Source organism: Mizuhopecten yessoensis, unplaced genomic scaffold (assembly GCF_002113885.1).
Source record: "Mizuhopecten yessoensis strain PY_sf001 unplaced genomic scaffold, ASM211388v2 scaffold7653, whole genome shotgun sequence".
Taxonomy (NCBI): Eukaryota; Metazoa; Mollusca; class Bivalvia; order Pectinida; family Pectinidae; genus Mizuhopecten; species Mizuhopecten yessoensis.
Genome location: NW_018407155.1, coordinates 194,333 through 216,533, shown reverse-complemented (window position 1 = coordinate 216,533; position 22,201 = coordinate 194,333). Strand labels below are relative to the sequence as shown.

Below are 22,201 nucleotides of genomic sequence, written 5' to 3'. Positions count from 1 at the left end.
GAAAAAGCAGGTAAGACATTTACATTACTGTGAAATTAATTCATATCATCTAACGTAGATGTCACACTATCATGATCTATTACGTTATATTAGTGTTTTACGTTATAAAGCTGACCATTCTTTCTCTTTATGACATGGCCGGTGGTACTTCAATGGTTTCCCCGTGCTCCAATCTATGGACCGTACGGCCCAGCGTCCGAGTACAGCCCGAAACAGGTGCACGTGCTTGTCAGTATCACGCGCGCGCTTATTACCGACAAATTAGCATACGTCCTCACATTCTGTACTAAGTGGCTGTCAGACTACCTTTGATCTGGTCCATAGCCCTAGATCCTAAAGTAGGAAGAGGATTATTTATTCAACTTCGTTCATTTACAGGATTAAGTTTAAATATACATTGGATTACGTCTGCATCGCAACGGTAAGACACCTCATCATTCAAACAAATATAGCCTTATATGGATTTAATTTCGAACAAAACATTCTAAAATTTAAGTTATTAAAGTCGATAACTTATTTTAACTATTTTATGACTATGTGAGTGAAGGAAGTTTTTTGTTCCGTGGAAATCATCTGTGTGTTTCGATAATTGAATCAACATTGCGTATGACGGATTGACGCATGGCACTGTGTCTACGGATAAAGGAATATACGATTGGATTATCAACATATGTGATGTTCTTAGACACAGGATTATTGATTATCTCTCAAAATATTTCTGGAGAGTTAAGTCTCAGCTGTGACTTTCCACACTCAGAATTACTTGGTAGCTAATTGACCAGATGTTCGTAGATTGTAAGATATCAAACCTCAATTATATGTTGTTTTGATCGAGAGAGATTATGAAACACTTATCCACATGAATTTATCATTAAACCAATATCTACAACCTGCAAACGAATATCATATATTCTAAACCGGAGCCCGATCAGGTGTACTTGATCCGGAACGAAACGCTTGTATCCGCTTTCTACTTTAGTTAACTGTATCCGGTGAAGTACGGCTACTGCAGCCGCCGCACTTCCTAAATTTATAAAACAAATTCGAGAAGAAATGAATTACTTCTGATAAGTCTAAACGTCACGTGATAATTGAGTGTTTTACTTAGCGACTCACGGGCTATATAAATCTAAAATAGATATTCGGGTGTATCGACGCGTTTGTGAGTTACCTATGATGCAATAACTACGCTGTAGCGGAAACATTATTTGGTTTTGCCTCATAAACCATCGAAGCCAGATGGAATATATTTTCAAATATCTACGGTTTTGAGCAGATTAACTTGTGGTTTTAATACCGTGCATATATTGTTGTTTGGCAATAAACATAAAAACGGCAGCGATTGTGTCAAGTCGTAGTTAATCCGCGGTCATATAGGTACAGAAATTTACATCTCTGGTGTGAAGTATTTTGCTATGTCAACAACCATTGTATACACAGGCTAATTCAATTGCGAATAAACACTGTCTATAAAACCTGTTTAACACAGCTAAGACTGGTCGGCGACACCTGGCTGACTGAGCGAATTCAATTACACTTGACGGTTGTTCAAATTTATTTGGACATAACATTTTTACGTGCTTTGTACTGTCACGTGGTGCTTGGGAATAGATGACAATGATTTGATCTGTCGCATCACCTAGATTCACCTATAAAAATACAGGTGTATACAGATATCACGTATCTACAAAACAATCTAGGTTATATATATACAGCTTTAAAATACACACCTGTCAAACAGGTACATGCTTTAAATTCGAGAGAAGGATAGTTAAATATAGGGTAAACACACAGCTACAATATACATATATAGATATACCTTACTTCCACTTGTAATGTTTTTAGGTGAAAACAGACAGGTATAAATTCATGTATATACATTACATACAGTTGTGAATGCCAGTTTGGTGGGTGTTCTCTGAATAACAAAACTTCGGGATTAGTCGTGTTTTTCCGGAAGAAGTGCCTTATCTATATACCCTATAGATAGTGCTTGTGGATATTTTGGGAGTTTGGTCTAACTAGATGACTAGATAACTACTACCCAGTTCCCATAGTGACGTATATACAGGTGTTGTGTATATAGATATAGGTGTGGTCCCTCATAGTACAACTCGTACTAGTACCGGTACAACACGGAACACGGACCGGCTGCCTACAACACGGAACACGATTCGTTTTCCTCCGCATTTCTGGATTATTTTAACCAATCTGTGTGTATAAACGGATAACATTCCTGGATTATTATAAATATCATCATCATTTATTTGATTCTGATTTTTCCTGGAATTTTTTTACTCGTTCAATATCTTAGTGAATAAACGTATTTAACAAGTCCGATGAGGATTACTGCGCGTGCATTCCAAGGGAGAGCATCTGGAGTTAAATCAGGTTCAAACGTAAGTATTTGCTCTTAACATATTATGCGTATGTATATTATTTTGAATTTTGTCATTTCTGGAATTTATTTTCAGAATATGTGTGCTTTCGTTACAGCTCTCAAATTATTTACAATTTACATCGATACAGCATCAGTAGCTATGAATCTCCATATTTACTGAAACACGAAGTCGACGAATTCACGCGTTTTTGAAAAGATAGTAGATATATTTAACGTAAAAAAACTGACATTAAAACTGGCGATAATTGCATCCAATGTATGCCTCCCGTGTGTTCATGTTTTCCTATATTTGGCAAAATAAAGAAGATATCGACTTATAAAGAAAAGCATTTCCAAGTGTGATAGTAGACGTGGGAAGGATCAACTATCAATAAACGGGAGGAAGGCTGCATGTATTTTTACGACTGTTTTGGACCCCGTTCCAAGGACATAAGTAAATAGCTGACGGCAATAAACAGCTTTAAGACACTCACTGCATATGTTCTTGTAAATCTGTGGAGAGAAAGAGTTAAATATTTGTTGTTTGTCAGCTTATAAACCTCGTCCTAAGACATCTTAGCCGAGGTATGATATTAAGAATTCTCTTAAAGACATTGGAAATCACTACGTAGAGTCAATTATCAATATTAGCTAGTCATCGAACCCCGAAACAGAAACTCGAGATATGGAGGGTCGATAAATGGTATACTGTATTACGTCTAATGCAAAATAATGTAAATAAAACCCTATGGATTACTAAAATGAACACATTAATATAAAGAAGGAAGTTTCAAGCATCATTTACAGTTGCCTGCATGCTTAGAACTAGTTCAAAGGTTCAACATATAAAATATCGACACATCTGTAGGTCGATATACTGTAAATTCATTTATCCCCCTTATGTCTGTCACAGGACACCGGGGATGTATTGAACTGTCTAAAGAATTGTCGCTAACTGTTCACTTTCATTCTATCAATATTCGACAATTCAAAGGCATCCAGTTAGAAAAATACTTCGAGATATCAAACTGTTCGAGATATTTATATCGGCGTTTTGTTTTAAAACAATAAGATGTGGGTAACATAACATGGTAAACCTCTTACACAATGGAGAAGTGTAATGATTATTTCGACTTCGAGATATCGAAAGAAATTTCCATGACTTCAGGGCCCATATTCATGAAACCATTCTCATGCTCAAGCATGGATTTTGTGCTCAAGCCTAATTTCTTTTTCTAGTTTGAACTTAATAAATAGATCTTGTTTTGTCAATTATTTGGAAACATTTTTAAGAGACTTGAAGACAAATACTGTTTTCAATGTTTACATTTGACTTTTGAATCGTTTGACATAATTTAAGCGAGTTACAAGAAAGTTGGTTTGAGCACGGAATTAGATTAGAAGGTGTTATCTAAGTCCGCGGTTTGAGCACAGAATCCATGCTTGAGCATGAGAACGGTTTCATGAATACGGGCCCTGGTATACCCTAAAAGCGTTATTCGAACATTACCTTAAGGATGTATGCTATCTTAAATTGACATAATACAGCCTAAGCCAGTCTTTGTTGATTTTGGTTTGATTCTGAACACTATTTTAGAAAAGCAGTTATAAAATAAGACAAAATGCCGTAGAAATTGAATATTTGAAGAAGGTTAAGTCTAGAACCCCTGTAATTTTCCGTTTATTTCTTTTTATAACTGGAACACACGCTTTCCCCCTTCAAATTAAGGCAATCTAAACTGTCTGTTTCTATAATTAATCATATGCAGAAGTATGTATTTACTGGTGGTACATCAATTTAAAGCATGACTTTGGCTGTTGCTTCACATCACTCAGTAATTTCTGTATTAACACCTTCAAAGAGAAAAGTGAACGGCAAAGAAATTAATACAAATATATTTGTTTTTAATCTCAACTTGTTTTTATCAAATCTATTAAAACAAAACCTCCTTTGGGAGCATCAAAGCAAAAAAATATTAAATCTTATTTCATACATACATTATTTAGAAAAACAAACGAGCTTTATTATTTCTCATACCAATTCCTCTGCAGGGTGTTAGTTTATTCTATAGCCTTTGACGACTGTAGTCAGGTGTTACTATTTTCTGATTTACGACAAACCTGAATTGTACAGCTTACATTAAAAAATGAAGAAAGGAAAAGATCATTGTTCAATTTATCTTCAGGGTCCTGCTAACCTTAGTGTCTGTTACATAACTAAACTTCGTTAGAGTATATTAAATTGGAATTAATATCTGATTTGGGCATTGCTAATGTCGAGCTCCTAAGCTACGTTCCGGACTCAGGTTGATAAGCTTAAGTAACTGTAAGGATAACCCTACCATTGCTAAAAACTGTAAATTTATGTATCCACTTGCCATTGCTAAAAGCTGTAACTTTACGGATCCCCGTGCCATTGCTAAAAACTGTAACTTTAAGGATCCCCGTTCCATTGCTAAAAACTGTAAATGTACGGATCCCCGTACCATTGCTAAATACTGTAACTTTAAGGATCCTCGTACCCTGTGAAAAACTGTAACTTTACGGATCCCCGTACCATTGCCAAAAACTGTAACTTTACGGATCCCCGTACCATTGCTAACAGCTGTAACTTTACGGATCCCCGTACAATTGCTAAAAACTGTAACTTTAAGGATCCCGTACAATTGCTAAAAACTGTAAATTTAAGGATCCCCGTGCCATTGCTAAAATTGTAAGTTTACGGATCCCCGTACCATTGCTAAAAACTGTAACTTTACGGATCCCCGTACCATTGCTAAAAACTATAACTTTACGGATCTCCGTAACACTGTCAAAAACTTAAAAAATTTAAGGATCCCCGTGTCATTGCTAAAAGCTGTAACTTTACGGATCCCCGTACAATTGCTAAAAACTGTAACTTTAAGTATCCCCGTGTCATTGCTAAAAACTGTAAATGTAAGGATCCCCGTGCCATTGCTAAAATTGTAAGTTTACGGATCCCCGTACCGTTGCTAAAAACTGTAAATTTAAGGATCCCCGTACCATTGCTAAAAACTGTAACTTTAATTACACCGTACCATTGCTAAAAACTGTAACTTTACGGATCTCCGTAACACTGTCAAAAACTTAAAAAATTTAAGGATCCCCGTGTCATTGCTAAAAACTGTAAATGTAAGGATCCCCGTACCATTGCTAAATACTGTAACTTTAAGGACCCCGTTTCATTGCTAAAAACTGTTACTTTACGGATCCCCATACCATCGCTAAAAACTTTAACTTTCATTACACCGTACCATTGCTAAAATCTGTAACTTTACGGATCCCCATACCATTGCTAAAAACTATAACTTTACGGATCCCCGTACCAATGCTAAAAACTGTAAGTACCCTGTCAAAAACTGTGAATTTAAGGATCCCCGTGTCATTGCTAAAAGCTGTAACTTTACGGATCCCCATACCATTGCTAAAAACTGTAACTTTAAGGATCCCGTTTCATTGCTAAAAACTGTAAATTTATGTATCCCCGTACCATTGCTAAAAACTGTAACTTTAAGGATCCCCGTACCATTGCTAAAAGCTGTAAATTTACGGATCTCCGTGCCATTGCTAAAAACTGTAAGTTTACGGATCCCCGTACCATTGCTAAAAACTGTAAATGTAAGGATCCCCGTACCATTGCTAAAAACTGTAACTTAAAGGATCCCCGTACCATTGGTAAAAACTGTAACTTTACGTATCCCCGTACCATTTCTAAAAACTGTAACTTTACGTATCCCCGTTCCTTTCGTGTCATTGCTAAAAACTGTAAATGTAAGGATCCCCGTACCATTGCTAAAAGCTGTAAATTTACGGATCTCCGTGCCATTGCTAAAAACTGTAAGTTTACTGATCCCCGTACCATTGGTAAAAACTGTAACTTTACGTATCCCCGTACCATATCCCCATACCATTGCTAAAAACTGTAACTTTAAGAATCCCGTTTCATTGCTAAAAACTGTAAATCTATGTATCCCCGTACCATTGCTAAAAACTGTTACTTTAAGGATCCCCGTGTAATTGCTAAAAGCTGTAACTTTACGGATCCCCGTACCATTGCTAAAAACCGTAACTTTACGGATCCCCGTACCATTGCTAAAAACTGTAAATGTAAGGATCCCCGTACCATTGCTAAAAGCTGTAGCTTTAAGGATCCCCGTGCCATTGCTAAAAGCTGTAACTTTACGGATCCCCATACCATTGCTAAAAACTGTAACTTTAAGGATCCCGTTTCATTGCTAAAAACTGTAAATCTATGTATCCCCGTACCATTGCTAAAAACTGTTACTTTAAGGATCCCCGTGTAATTGCTAAAAGCTGTAACTTTACGGATCCCCGTACAATTGCTAAAAACTGTAACTTAACGGATCCCCGTGCCATTGCTAAAAACTGTAACTTTAAGGATCCCCGTACCGTTGCTAAAAACTGTAAATTTAAGGATCCCCGTGCCATTGCTAAAATTGTAAGTTTACGGATCCCCGTACCATTGCTAAAAACCGTAACTTTACGGATCCCCGTACCATTGCTAAGAGCTGTAACTTTACGGATCCCCGTACAATTGCTAAAAACTGTAACTTAACGGATCCCCGTTCCTTTGCTAAATACTGTAACTTTACGGATCCCCGTGCCATTGCTAAAAACTGTAAGTTTAAAGATCCCCGTACCATTGGTAAAAACTGTAACTTTACGTATCCCCGTACCATATCCCCATACCATTGCTAAAAACTGTAACTTTAAGAATCCCGTTTCATTGCTAAAAACTGTAAATCTATGTATCCCCGTACCATTGCTAAAAACTGTTACTTTAAGGATCCCCGTGTAATTGCTAAAAGCTGTAACTTTACGGATCCCCGTGCCATTGCTAAAAACTGTAACTTTACGGATCCCCGTACCATTGCCAAAAACTGTAACTTTACGGATCCCCGTACCATTGCCAAAAACTGTAACTTTACGGATCCCCGTACCATTGCTAAAACTGTAACTTTAAGGATCCCCGTACCGTTGCTAAAAACTGTAAATTTAAAGATCCCCGTACCATTGCTAAAAACTGTCACTTTAAGGATCCCCGTACCATTGCTAAAAACTGTAAATGTAAGGATCCCCGTACCATTGCTAAAAACTGTAAATTTAAGGATCCCCGTGCCATTGCTAAAATTGTAAGTTTACGGATCCCCGTACCATTGCTAAAAACCGTAACTTTACGGATCCCCGTACCATTGCTAAGAGCTGTAACTTTACGGATCCCCGTACAATTGCTAAAAACTGTAACTTAACGGATCCCCGTGCCATTGCTAAAAACTGTAAGTTTACAGATCCCCGTACCATTGGTAAAAACTGTAACTTTACGTATCCCCGTACCATTGCTAAAAACTGTAACTTTACGTATCCCCGTTCCCTTGCTAAAAACTGTAACTTTACGTATCCCCGTGGCATTGCTAAAAACTGTAACTTTAAGGATCCCCGTGTCATTGCTAAAAACTGTAAATGTAAGGATTCCCGTACCATTGCTAAAAACTGTAACTTTAAGGATCCCCGTACCATTGCTAAAAGCTGTAACTTTACGGATCCCCGTACCATTGCTAAGAGCTGTAACTTTACGGATCCCCGTACAATTGCTAAAAACTGTAACTTTTAGGATCCCCGTACCATTGCTAAAAGCTGTAAATTTACGGATCTCCGTGCCATTGCTAAAAACTGTAAGTTTACGGATCCCCGTACCATTGCTAAAAACTGTAAATGTAAGGATCCCGTTTACAGATCCCCGTACCATTGCTAAAAACGGTAAATGTAAGGATCCCCGTAACATTGCTAAAAACTGTAACGTTACTGATCCCCGTACCATTGCTAAGAGCTGTAACTTTACGGATCCCCGTCCCTTTGCTAAAACCTGTAACTTTACGTATCCCAGTTCCGTTGCTTAAACTGTAACTTAACGGATCCCCGTGCCATTGCCAAAAACTGTAACTTTACGGATCACCGTTACACTGTCAAAAACTGTAAATTCAAGGATCCCCGTACCATTGATAAAAACTGTAAATTTAAGGATCCAGTACCATTGATAAAAACTGTAACTTTTAGTATCCCCGTACCATTGCTAAATACTGTAACTTTAAGGATCCACGTACCCTGTAAAAAACTGTAATTTGAAGGTTCCCCGTTCCATTGCTAAAAACTGTAATTGTAAGCATCCCCGTACCATTGCTAAATACTGTAACTTTAAGGATCCACGTACCCTGTAAAAAACTGTAATTTGAAGGTTCCCCGTTCCATTGCTAAAATCTGTAACTTTACGGATCCCCGTGCCATTGCCAAAAACTGTAACTTTACGGATCCCCGTACAATTGCGAAAAACTGTAACTTTTAGGATCCCCGTGCCATTGCTAAAATCTGTAACTTTACGGATCCCCGTCCCTTTGCTAAAACCTGTAACTTTACGTATCCCCGTTCCTTTGCTAAATACTGTAACTTTAAGGATCCTCGTACCCTGTCAAAAACTGTAAATTTAAGGATCCCCGTACCATTACTAAAAACTGTAACTTTAAAGATCCCCGTACCATTGCTAAGAGCTGTAACTTTACGGATCCCCCTACCATTGCTAAAAGCTGTAAGTTTACAGATCGCCGAAGCATTGGTAAAAGCTGTAACTTAACGGATCCCCGGTCCTTTGCTAAAAACTGTAAATTTATGTATCACCGTACCATTGCTAAAAACGGTAAATGTAAGGATCCCCGTACAATTGCTAAAAACTGTAAATTTACGGATCCCCGTACCATTGCTCAAAACTGTAACTTTACGTATCCCCGTCCCATTGCTAAAAGCTGTAACATTACGGATCCCCGTACAATTGCTAAAAACTGTAAATGTAAGGATCACCGTAACATTTCTAAAAACTGTAACTTTTAGTATCCCCGTACCATTGCTAAGAGCTGTAACTTTACGGATCCCCGTTCCTTTGCTAAATACTGTAACTTTAAGGATCCTCGTACACTGTAAAAAACTGTAATTTGAAGGTTCCCCGTTCCATTGCTAAAAACTGTAAATGTAAGGATCACCGTAACATTTCTAAAAACTGTAACTTTACAGATCCCCGTAACACGCCATTGCTAAAAACTGTAAGTTTACGGATCCCCGTACAATTGCTAAAAACTGTAACTTTAAAGATCCCCGTACCATTGCTAAAACCTGTAACTTTACGTATCCCCGTGCCTTTGCTAAAAACTGTAAATTTACGGATCCCCGTGCCATTGCCAAAAACTGTAACTTTACGGGTCACCGTTACACTGTCAAACACTGTAAATTACCGGATCCCCGTACCATTGCTGAGAGCTGTAACTTTACGGATCCCCGTACCCTTGCTAAAAGCTGTAACTTTACGGATCCCCGTTCCTTTGCTAAATACTGTAACTTTAAGGATCCCCGTTCCATTGGTAAAAACTGTAACTTTACGGATCCCCCTACCATTGCTAAAAACTGTAAGTTTACGGATCCCCGCGTACCATTGCTAAACACTGTAACTTTAAAGATCCCCGTACCATTGCTAAAACTGTAACTTTAAGGATCCTCGTACACTGTAAAAAACTGTAATTTTACGGATCCCCGTACCACTGCTAAAAGCTGTAACTTTACGGATCCCCGTACCCTTGCTAAAAACTGTAAATGTTAGGATCCCCGTACCATTTCTAAAAACTGTAAATGTAAGGATCCCCGTAACATTGCTACCGTACCATTGCTAAAAGCTGTAAATTTACGGATCTCCGTGCCATTGCTAAAAACTGTAATTGTAAGCATCCCCGTACCATTGCTAAATACTGTAACTTTAAGGATCCTCGTACACTGTAAAAAACTGTAATTTGAAGGTTCCCCGTTCCATTGCTAAAAACTGTAATTTTAAGGACCCCCGTGTCATTGCTAAAAGCTGTAACATTACGGATCCCCGTACAATTGCTAAAAACTGTAAATGTAAGGATGCCCGTGTCATTGCTAAAAACTGAAAATTTAAGGATCACCGTACCATTGCTAAAAACGGTAAATGTAAGGATCCCCGAACCATTGCAAAAATTGTAACTTTAATGCTCCCAGTACCATTGCTAAAAACTGTAAGTTTACGGATCCCCGTACAATTGCTAAAAACTGTAAATGTTAGGATCCCCGTACCATTTCTAAAAACTGTAAATGTAAGGATCCCCGAACCATTGCAAAAATTGTAACTTTAATGCTCCCAGTACCATTGCTAAAAACTGTTACTTTTTGGATCCCCGTTCCATTGCTAAAAACTGTAATTGTAAGCATCCCCGTACCATTGCTAAGAGCTGTAACTTTACGGATCCCCGTTCCTTTGCCCGTACCATTGCTAAAAACTTTAACTTAACGGATCCCCGTGCCATTGCCAAAAACTGTAACTTTACGGATAAACGTTACACTGTCAAAAACTGTAAATGAAAGGATCCCCGTACCATTGCTGAGAGCTGTAACTTTACGGATCCCCGTACCCTTGCTAAAAGCTGTAACTTTACGGATCCCGTACCATTGCCAAAAACTGTAACTTTACGGATCCCCGTCCCTTTGCTAAAACCTGTAACTTTACGTATCCCCGTCCCATTGCTAAAAACTGTAATTGTAAGCATCCCCGTACCATTGCTAAAACCTGTAACTTTACGTATCCCCGTGCCTTTGCTAAAAACTGTAACTTTGAGGATCCCCGTACCATTGCTAAAAACTGTAACTTTACGTATCCCAGTTCCATTGCTTAAACTGTAACTTAACGGATCCCCGTTCCTTTGCTAAAAACTGTAAATTTAAGGATCCCCGTACCATTGCTAAAAACTGTAACTTAAAGGATCCCCGTACCATTGGTAAAAACTGTAACTTAACGGATCCCCGTTCCTTTGCTAAATACTGTAACTTTACGGATCCCCGTGCCATTGCCAAAAACTGTAACTTTACGGATCCCCGTACCATTGCTAAAAACTGTAACTTAACGGATCCCCGTGCCATTGCTAAAAACTGTAAGTTTACAGATCCCCGTACCATTGCTAAAAACTGTAAATGTAAGGATCCCCGTACCATTGCTAAAAACTGTAACTTTACGGATCCCCGTACCATTGCTAAAAACTGTAACTTAACGGATCCCCGTGCCATTGCTAAAAACTGTAAGTTTACAGATCCCCGTACCATTGCTAAAAACTGTAAATGTAAGGAGCCCCGTACAACTGCTTGAAACTGTAACTTTAAGGATCCCCGTACCATTGCTAAAAACTGTTAATGTAAGGATCCCCGTACCATTGCTAAAAACTGTAAATTTAAGGATCCGCGTACCATTGCTAAAAACTGTAACTTTAAAGATCCCCGTACCATTGCTAAAAACTGTTACTTTTCGGATCCCCGTTCCATTGCTAAAAACTGTAACTTAACGGATCCCCGTGCCATTGCTAAAAACTGTAAGTTTACAGATCCCCGTACCATTGCTAAAAACTGTAAATGTAAGTATCCCCGTGTCATTGCTAAAAACTGTAAATGTAAGGAGCCCCGTACAACTGCTTGAAACTGTAACTTTAAGGATCCCCGTACCATTGCTAAAAACTGTCACTTTACGTATCCCCGTGCCATTGCTAAAAACTGTAACTTTACGGATCCCCGTACCATTGCCAAAAACTGTAACTTTACGGATCCCCGTACCATTGCCAAAAACTGTAACTTTACGGATCCCCGTACCATTGCCAAAAACTGTAACTTTACGGATCCCCGTACCATTGCTAAAAACTGTAACTTTAAGTATCCCCGTGTCATTGCTAAAAACTGTAAATTTAAGGATCCCCCCCGTACCATTGCTAAAAGCTGTAACTTTACGGATCCCCGTACCATTGCTAAGAGCTGTAACTTTACGGATCCCCGTACAATTGCTAAAAACTGTAACTTTAAGGATCCCCGTCCCATTGCTAAATACTGTAACTTTAAGGATCCTCGTACCCTGTAAAAAACTGTAATTTTACGGATCCCCGTACCATTGCTAAAAGCTGTAACTTTACGGATCCCCGTACCATTGCTAAGAGCTGTAACTTTACGGATCCCCGCACAATTGCTAAAAACTGTAACTTTAAGGATCCCCGTACCATTGCTAAAAACTTTAACTTAACGGATCCCCGTTCCTTTGCTAAATACTGTACCTTTACGTATCCCCGTGCCATTGCTAAAAACTGTAACTTTAAGGATCCCCATCCCCGTACCATTGCTAAAAACTGTAACTTTACGGATCCCCGTACCATTGCTAAAAACTGTAACTTAACGGATCCCCGTGCCATTGCTAAAAACTGTAAGTTTACAGATCCCCGTACCATTGCTAAAAACTGTAAATTTAAGGATCCGCGTACCATTGCTAAAAACTGTAACCTTAAGGATCCCCGTACCAATGCTAAAAACTGTAACTTTACGGATCACCGTTACACTGTCAAAAACTGTAAATTAAAGGATCCCTGTACCATTGCTAAAAACTGTAACTTTAAGGATCCACGTACCATTGCTAAAAACTGTAACTTTAAAGATCTCCGTGTCATTGCTAAAAACTGTAAATTTAAGGATCCCCGTACCATTGCTAAAAACTGTAACTTTTCGTATCCCCGTACCATTGCTAAAAACTGTAACTTTAAGGATCCCCATCCCCGTACCATTGCTAAAAACTGTAACTTTAAGGATCCCCGTGTCATTGCTAAAAACTGTAAATGTAAGGATCCCCGTACAATTGCTTAAAACTGTAACTTTAAGGATCCCCGTACCATTGCTAAAAACTGTAAATGTAAGGATCCCCGTACCATTGCTAAAAGCTGTAACTTTAAGGATCCCCGTACCATTGCTAAAAACTGTAACTTTTCGTATCCCCGTACCATTGCTAAAAACTGTTACTTTTCGGATCCCCGTTCCATTGCTAAAAACTGTAAATTTATGTATCCCCGTACCATTGCTAAAAACTGTAAATTTAAGGATCCCCGTACCATTGCTAAAAACTGTAAATTAAGGATCCCCGTACCATTGCTTAATACTGTATCTTTAGGGATCCCCGTACCATTGCTAAAAACTGTAACTTTAAAGATCCCCGTACCACTGTCAAAAACTGTAACTTTAAAGATCCCCGTACCACTGCTAAAACTGTAGCTTTAAAGATCCCCGTACCATTATCAAAAACTGAAACTCTCCATTTGAGATGGATTTTTTCCGGAATGGCTGTTGATTTGACATATGAAAAAAAAAAAACATACCTTGGCGGACTTTTATGAAAAAAGATGAAAAAAAAAATGTGTTCTTAGTGTAAAATTCAGATGGACTAGACCGGGATTCGAACCCTTGACCTCGGGTTGTTATACTATCGCTCTAGCTTACTGAGCTACTCGGTCGGTAGTCTCGTTCATCCAGACGCTTGGTCACATCGGCGTAGCTCGCGCAGACAATAAGAGTCTGGTTGAACGAGACTACTCGGTCAGCGGAAGCCTAAATGTACCTAAGTTACATCAAAGTTGAAATTAACGGGAGGTCACTGACTACACGCAAAACCATAGCGTAGTGTGACGGGGAACCTTACTACACTCTCGGGTAAAAAAAAATCAAATAAATATTGTGTTGGGTTCGAATTACAAGAAGACACGAATTTGTTCAACGCCTAGTTAGCTTAGCGTTAACATAAAACTTTTTGTTTCTAATCTATTTACTTGTTTTAAAAATATCAATTCAAATAAATGTAGACGTATTTACAATGTTTCCTCCTGAAGACAAAGAATACAAAAGTATTGGTAAATTTCCGAGTATCTGTGCTTGCAGCAAATTAAGTTAACCAGGCTTTGAAAAAAGGGCAAAATAGTGTAGACAGTTTCTCTCTGTATCGCTATACGTTACGTAAGGTTGCAGTGTGAAGCAGATCCCGTACAAACCCTAAAGCTGTAAACTATAAACAGGTATACCACAGCTTTTGTCATGATGCTTCAAAGATCTTTTACAGTTATTCATATACAAGTTCAAAGCTTGTTAAATCCTTGTGTATGCAGGTTTAAATGTAAAAAGGGGATGAAATGGCCAATTCTCTAATCAAAATTTATGTGACTTTAATCATAAAAGACGAACTTAGAATTGATAGGAGTTTTAGACACATATTAACCTTTTTTTTTTCATTCAATGCAGTGTAAAAAACGGAATAATACTACTTTAAAAGAATCATAGAACAACAACACCAGACCGAAAACTATTTCATAATTTAACTTTACAAGTCGGCTACTTTAAAGTTGTATCGAACGAATTCACCAAGATAAACAACACTGGGAAAGACCGCTTCAAAAATGTACTTTTCTTTTTAAATTTGTAAGTCGGCTGCTTTTCAGTTATATCAAACGAATACATCAGGATGAATTCCAGCGCCTAAATGCGTTTTGACGAAGTAATGGTAAGCCTTGGGGATCGGCATAAGGTAAGATCAAGCGGATACAATAACGCTAATACACAAAATAACTGTATGATGCAAAGAATAGCTTTACTATGATAATATCCTAATATCCTTCCACCCCACGCTACAACCGTGTACAGACATTATTCGTTGTGGTTGTGATTGTGGTTGGAGGAGGAGGAGGAGGAAGGAAGTGGGGGAGAATTTGGAGTTACGATATACCAATTCTCCCCCATTTCCTTCCTATATAACCTATTTGAGTAGTTTACCCAGTTACCCCATTGACATATTAAGCAATGGATGGATTTTTTTCGGATGTTGATATTCTTTCCACTGTTGACATTGCGGACAACTGTATTGTGTGTACGATAAAACTGTAAATAAAACATAGCTCGAAGTTGCAATAGTTGTGCACATCTTTGTTGTACGGTGTTACATGTAAGTGACATTCCGGGTGATTGGTTGTGTACGCCATGTTCAGTGTTTTGAATTCCGTGATGACTCTATGTGAGAGAAGAGAATAACTCGGCGTCCAGATGAGTAAATGTCTTTGTTTTTAAAAAGTAAGGGGAGGTTACTGTGTATATGAAAAATGACAGTGACGTCGGACAGGGATCCCTATATAAGACAGCGCGTGAACAGAGATCCTTATATAAGACAGGGCGTGAACAGGGATCCTTATATAAGACAGGGCGTGAACTAGGGATCCTATATAAGACAGCGCGTGAACAGGGATCCTTATATAAGACAGCGCGTGAACAGGGATCCTTATATAAGACAGGACGTGAACAGGAATCCCTATATAAGACAGGGCGTGAACAGGGATCCTTATATAAGACAGGGCGTCTACTTGCAATATATTATCTATGGGTCAATCATACAAGTATATGAGTGAGTACAGGTGTACTCCAGTATCTTCTAAAGTAGAATCTAACAAGTGGGGTCAAACCAACACTAGCACTATCTTTCTCCAGTCTCGCAAACAAGATAAAATAAAACCAGTCTTATACAGGGACAGCTCCGGCCTTTATAACAGTAATATAGTCCGCCCCCTGGACCCGTAACCAGACAGTAAGGGCCTATTTGCATACGCTTGACACTTACCTACAATATGTGTTATACCAGTAGACAGACCTCGTTCTCGTTCTGGTGACGTGTTTATTGGCACGTGACAAATAAAGACAGATAACACTTTATTTCTCTGAAAGGTTTTCGTCTGAACAGAATTGGTGAACCCGGCCATTGTAGTTAATTGTGTATACACACCATTTTATAAATGTCGCGAGATCGATTTGTGCTTAATTTTGGAGAATGTGGGTTGTCTTTGGTACATCCGGTCACGTGGTGTTTCCGTTTGCATTTAGTACCAGATTGTTTCGATTCTCGTTTCTATTCGATCGCTGTGTCTCTAAAGTTTATTTTCGACCACTTTGTCTGTCTTTGATTAATTTATATAGGATGCAAACTGCTTCTTTATTGCATGTTGGCTATTGCAGGTTTTCAAAGCTGTTTACATAGAACAAATTGATAGTAATGGATACAGCTTATCTCGACGTTGATCTGTCTAGGTTACATACATCAATGTTCATAACAAACCGTTCCATGTGGGTGTTGAACTTTTGTTCGACACTTTTTATTGCTGCGAGTAACTATTAAGTTATTTTTGTAGCTTTGCATGTCGTTATTGCATGGTTTTGATGAAGCTCGTTTGGAATGTTCTGACAAATGCGTCATATACGGTTTTCAAAAGCAGCTGCACTCCAGTATGCGATGCAAGAATCAGACTCTGAAATGACATGCAATGTATATTTACCAATAATTTACTTTTGTTGAGGTGCATGTGTTGTTATATAAACATGAGAAACAAATATTGACCGAGACGAAGTCGTGTCAAGTCTGACTTTATTGGATGGCACTGTTTAACCGTTGAGGATGCAAGGAAAATGGTGTCATATTTATTTATAGCGTGTCAAACCGCTTATAGTTAAATTTATTTCTAAAACGTCATGATATATGATAGTGATGTGAAGTGTATTTCATTGTAAAACATATGCACGTAACAAAAAATGAGAGAATGAAATAGGGGTAAGAGCGACTTGTAAGTTAAACGATGTTTTTTTCTGATTTAACGTTGTTTTACTCGACACATGTAGAAACACCAGTCAATATATCTCTGCGTAAAAGGTCACAATATGCATGTACTTGTTCACGATTTCTGTATGCAACGTCATCGGACTGATATATATACTTTGTGACTCTTTCTTTGTAAAACTTCATCAGATTCCAACTCTCATTCAATTTTATAATAGACCTATATAACAACGTCATTTTGCTGATGGACTAGTTTATATTTCCTGGGTACAACGCCACTATATCATTTTTCCGCGTTCGTGATTTTTGTTTTCGATGTTATTATGCTGATAGCTAAATACGACGTATTTCTGTTTTATTGTAATTTTGTTAATATGATTGCCGATGTGTATAACGTCATCAAAACACATACTTAAGTGCTCTTGGGAAATAAGGTATTGTAACAAGAGAGGCACAAATGGAATACGTAAATATTTCATCATTAGGTATATAACAGTCCTGTGATAAGTGTTTCCCGACCTCATCAGCCCAAACAATGCAAATTGCTTAAAATCTCACAAATCTAAATTATTACTATTGTCTTCCTACCTTGAGCCTCGTCTTTCGTCTCGGTAATTACTTTCTTTTTATTGCTGAATATTTTGTCGTTTGGGTTAGAAACATACAATCCTAAAACGAACGTCTTCAAATAAGTCTATTAACATTAGCTCTGCACCCTTCCATTGCAATGCACTGAGAAGGCCGATGTTGTTATGAGACTATAACAACATTTGATATTGTAACGTCATCAATCACTATTGTGATGTATTCAATTTCATTAGTTTTCTGTTCAAATAACTAAATAAAGCGTGAAGTTATACTCTATCAAAATATGAATATAACTAATTAATATTTTAGCAGATATTGTTAATGTCCTATAACACACATTCCTATTACTGACAAACTTATATAAGTCCCTGCCAGGCTTTATTAAGTTTGTCATCAATAGAAATGTGTGTTATAGGACAACAACATTTCCCAAAACGTTTATTTTCACGGGCTAAAATTTCGTGGTTGTGATAACCAAACATGTTTATTTGTTGGTCTATGAATCCGTGTTTTGATATTTTTTATTTATTGACCTACCAACAATTACACCTTCTTTAATTATTTAAAAAAAAATAAAAAAAATTGATACAGTGTGTAAAGAAGCCCACGAAAGCAACGAAGATAAATTCCTCGCGAAAAAATCTGATTCCACAGCAGGTCCGTTTAATATATATTGATGTGCTGTTACATCGTATAACATAGTAGATCGACGCTTGCTCCATCACATCTAGAACAACATACCTGTTTGTGTCGTCGTCTGTTTTGCCACTATGTGACGATAGTTCCATTTCTCCCTCATCTGCGTTAGAAGATACATGTGACCTATGTGGCACCCCCATGTGCACGTGGGATAACTCGATATTTTCCTCGAGGATGTAACTATTGAACCCTTGTTCGGGAACCATTTTAATCAAAATCGAGACTAAAGAGTGCATAAAAAAAAAATCATTTTTTATATTTTCAGCACTATTTTTGTCTGCGGAAGAATATCTGTCGCTAAAACACAGTTAGCATATCACATTGCTTCACGCACAAACTCGCTCAGAAGCTTTCGCAGCCTGCTTTAATTTGAAAGCACATACATTTTCTGCCAGACTTTTTCCAACTCTTTTGAATTATATTTTTGGCCAACTTATTTGATACCTAGAAAATCTACTATATTTATTTTTAGTTTCGATGTCATCGTCGATTTTTACCTAATTACCGTAAAGGAGATGACAGAAAAGAGTCTACAGTGGCTGATTGGGGACATCTTAAATATTGTTTTATCTCTTTATAACGACTCAGGATCATGTAATAACGACTTAGTATCTCGTTAAAACGACTACATATCTCCGTATTATGACATTTTTTTCGTTATAACGACATGTTTTTTCGTTATAAAGATTCAAAATCTCGTTTTAACGACTGAACATTTCCTTTAATGAGGTAGTATCTCGTTATAACGACTAAATATCTTGTTTTAGCGAGTTATCATCTGGTATATTGACCCTGTATCTCATTATAACGAATCATTATCCGTTTAAAACGACTACATATCTCCGTATTATGACCTGTTTTTCGTTATAACGACATGTTTTTTCGTTATAAAGATTCAAAATCTCGTTTTAACGACTGAACATTTCCTTTAATGAGGTAGTATCTCGTTATAACGACTAAATATCTCGTTTTAGCGAGTTATCATCTAGTATATTGACCCTGTATCTCATTATAACGAATCATAATCTGTTTAAAACGACTACATATCTCCGTATTATGACCTTTTATCTCATTATAACGACATAGTTTTTCGTTATAAAGATTCAAAATCTCGTTTTAACGACTGAATATTTCCTTTAATGAGGTAGTATGTCGTTATAACGACTAAATATCTCGTTTTAGCGAGTTATCATCTGGCTATATTGACCAAGTATCTCATTATAACGAATCAGAAGCTCGTTAAAACGACTTGGCATTACGATAAAAAGATTCAAAATTTCGTTATAAAGACTGAATATTTCGTTATAATGAGTTAGTATCTCGTTATTTTGAGTTAATATCACGTTATAACGACTGAATATCTCGTTATAACGACTTGATAACTCGTTTCAATTAGTTAGTATCTCGTTATTATAAGTTAATATCTAGTTATAATGACTTTGTATCTTGTTAAAACGACTGCATATCTTGTTGTAAAGACGAAGTATCTCGGGATGTCCGGAATCAGCCCCTGTACGATGCCTATGGGAGACTATTTCACAGTATTTCTCCCCACATTCAAGATCTTCAGCGAAGCGCTCGACCGAGCAAAGTAGCAATAGCTATACACAGTTTGATATATACGTAAATTCTGTCAAAATGGAAAAAAACAAGAATTCGAGTGTGATTTATTTCTCTTTTGCTTCAAAGGAAGGTATTTTGTTACTCTTAACGCCAGTGTGTGGATCTAACAATGTTTGGGCGTGCGAGTAGAATTACATTTCATGTCATGCATCACATGACCATGAAATAGACAATTCAATCACGATTATATGACCTTTAGACGTCCTTGAGAACACGATGTTGACATCAACAACTCTGAGTAAACATGTTGTAAAGGACATTTAAAGGATAATTTCTTTGATAAAAAGTGTTGATAAATAATGAATAATATTAAAAATTGTATGAAAGCAGATAAACCAATTGCTAACTAAAATATAGATCCTCATGAACCGAAACCAACTGAGAACAGAATAAAGTCATACTATAAAACGTCTTATTTTAGCGGACACAAATTTTAGCGCATTATCTAATTTTGACAGGTTAACGTATTAATGAATGGTGCATTCATATAATATATGCAGTAGCAAATCACGCACAGAAAATTCTATTAGCGCAATCATGATGTTTCATGTTCACTGTTTAAAGCGCGACAATTAGAATACCACTAAAATGTGAACGTTTGCAGTATTTGGGATGTTATTCAAACCAATCGTAGACCAGGTAGGGAATTGCCATTGTTTAACATCATATTAGTTGCTGTTACAGTAACTGTTTGTCCCTGATATGTCTACACTGAAGGACATCAGATTCTTGGAAAATTAATTTTCGCGGCCTTTTGGCGGTCCGTGTATTTGATGAAACTTGAGTACGTTACGAATAAGATAGCCAGTATAGACATTACACAGCAGGCCAACCCATATTTTAAACAATTAATTTTGCGGGCTTGTGGTGTTCAGTGTATTGGATGAAATTTGAGTACGTGAAGAATACGCTAGCATGTATATAGACATATTGAATAAATACGTCAGGGAAATTACTTGCGAGGATTGAATTTTCATTTGAGATTTCCTTTCTTCAGATTTCCCGCGGAAAAAAAACATCTTGCGAAATACATATTAACAATGATAACTTAAAAAAATCGTCGAGTTCCGAATGTTTATTAGTTAAGAATATGAACGTTCGAGAGTTCCGGACGTGGCGGAGTTCGAATAATTCATGTATTTATTTGTTTCTGATCTCGCTATGCTTCAACATGAAATGCTCTCTATCTCCAAATGACATCGAGGTCACGCTTTAGCGCGCTACTAAATGAATTTAATCGCGGTGATTCTTTGACATATGCAAAAGAGTGTGAACAAAAGCCAAATAAACGGGGATGTCGAAAAATATTATCAAAACTTCTCAATACAATAGCAGCAGTCTATCAAACTCCGTCCAAATCAAAACATAACAGGAAAATCGGACAGAGTCTTTCCAGGCAATTATCGGAAGAGGTGCTTTTAGGCAGTTCCGTCGGAACATCGCCCTGGTGATGACCTCTGCCCATCTTCTGCCTCTAACAGACACAAATCAATAATCTGTCATAAGAGGATCTTGATTTTAAATGCTTCCTGACATTTAACGTTTTCTTCGTATATTTTTGTGCTTTAAAACGAGCCTGACATAACAAAATTGTGATATCCGCTTTCACTAAAAATACATATTTTGAAATACGAAACTTTGCACATTCGAAATTTGTAATTTCATCCCATGGAGGAAAAATACATATATCGTGACATTGAACAAAATGGACGTGAAGTCAGCTTTGCAATTTTCCCAATATTTAAAAAAAAAATAGATAGAATATTTTGCATCTTTTTCTCTTTCAAATTCATTACTTCAAACTCAATATAACTAAGCAGAAACTTGGAGGGAAGGATGTGTTCATAAAATTGGGTACAAAAGGCGGGCGAATAAATACGGCTCGTTATTCAATACCAGACTCACACATCTGCCTTGTTAATAGCGATTGTGACGTTGATTGTTCCTCACAACACGCAGGCTCGTCATCAAGACTCTACTTATGTAGTTGTTTCGCAAATAACTTCCGGAACTTCGTTGATAGTATCGGCATTTAGACAGAGAATTTGCATTGCATATTATTGGATGCGACAAATTATTGTGTGACATTTGCATATGAAACAAGCGCAGTGCTGATTATGATCGTACATGTATGTGTACTGTATTTACCTAGGACAACCGGTCGGGTTCAAGTTGACGTTTATACTTACTCAACCTGAGACCAATCGGCGGGGAAGTTTACGTCCTCTGGTACAATGTACGAGCTTGACCTACTTTATTGTCGATCTGTAGCAATGCATTCATATCCTTATGAACCTAATCATATCTGTATTATCTTAGTGGAACTCCATCTTTGTACTAGTAATGACACTAACTGAAGTCATTTAATCTAATAATTATAT

The 22,201-nt window shown here is 37.4% G+C and overlaps 1 protein-coding gene across 1 annotated transcript in view; it reads left to right on the top strand.

Moving 5' to 3' along the window:
- Positions 1–1,754: 1,754 nt before the first annotated feature.
- Positions 1,755–22,201, top strand: part of LOC110454068 (cholinesterase 2-like) — a 202,296-nt gene continuing 181,849 nt past the window's right edge. Inside the window, exon 1 of the mRNA XM_021503408.1 lies at positions 1,755–2,399. Coding sequence (XP_021359083.1) covers positions 2,340–2,399 — 60 coding nt within the window. The 5' untranslated portion in view covers positions 1,755–2,339. The remainder of the gene's footprint in view (positions 2,400–22,201) is intronic.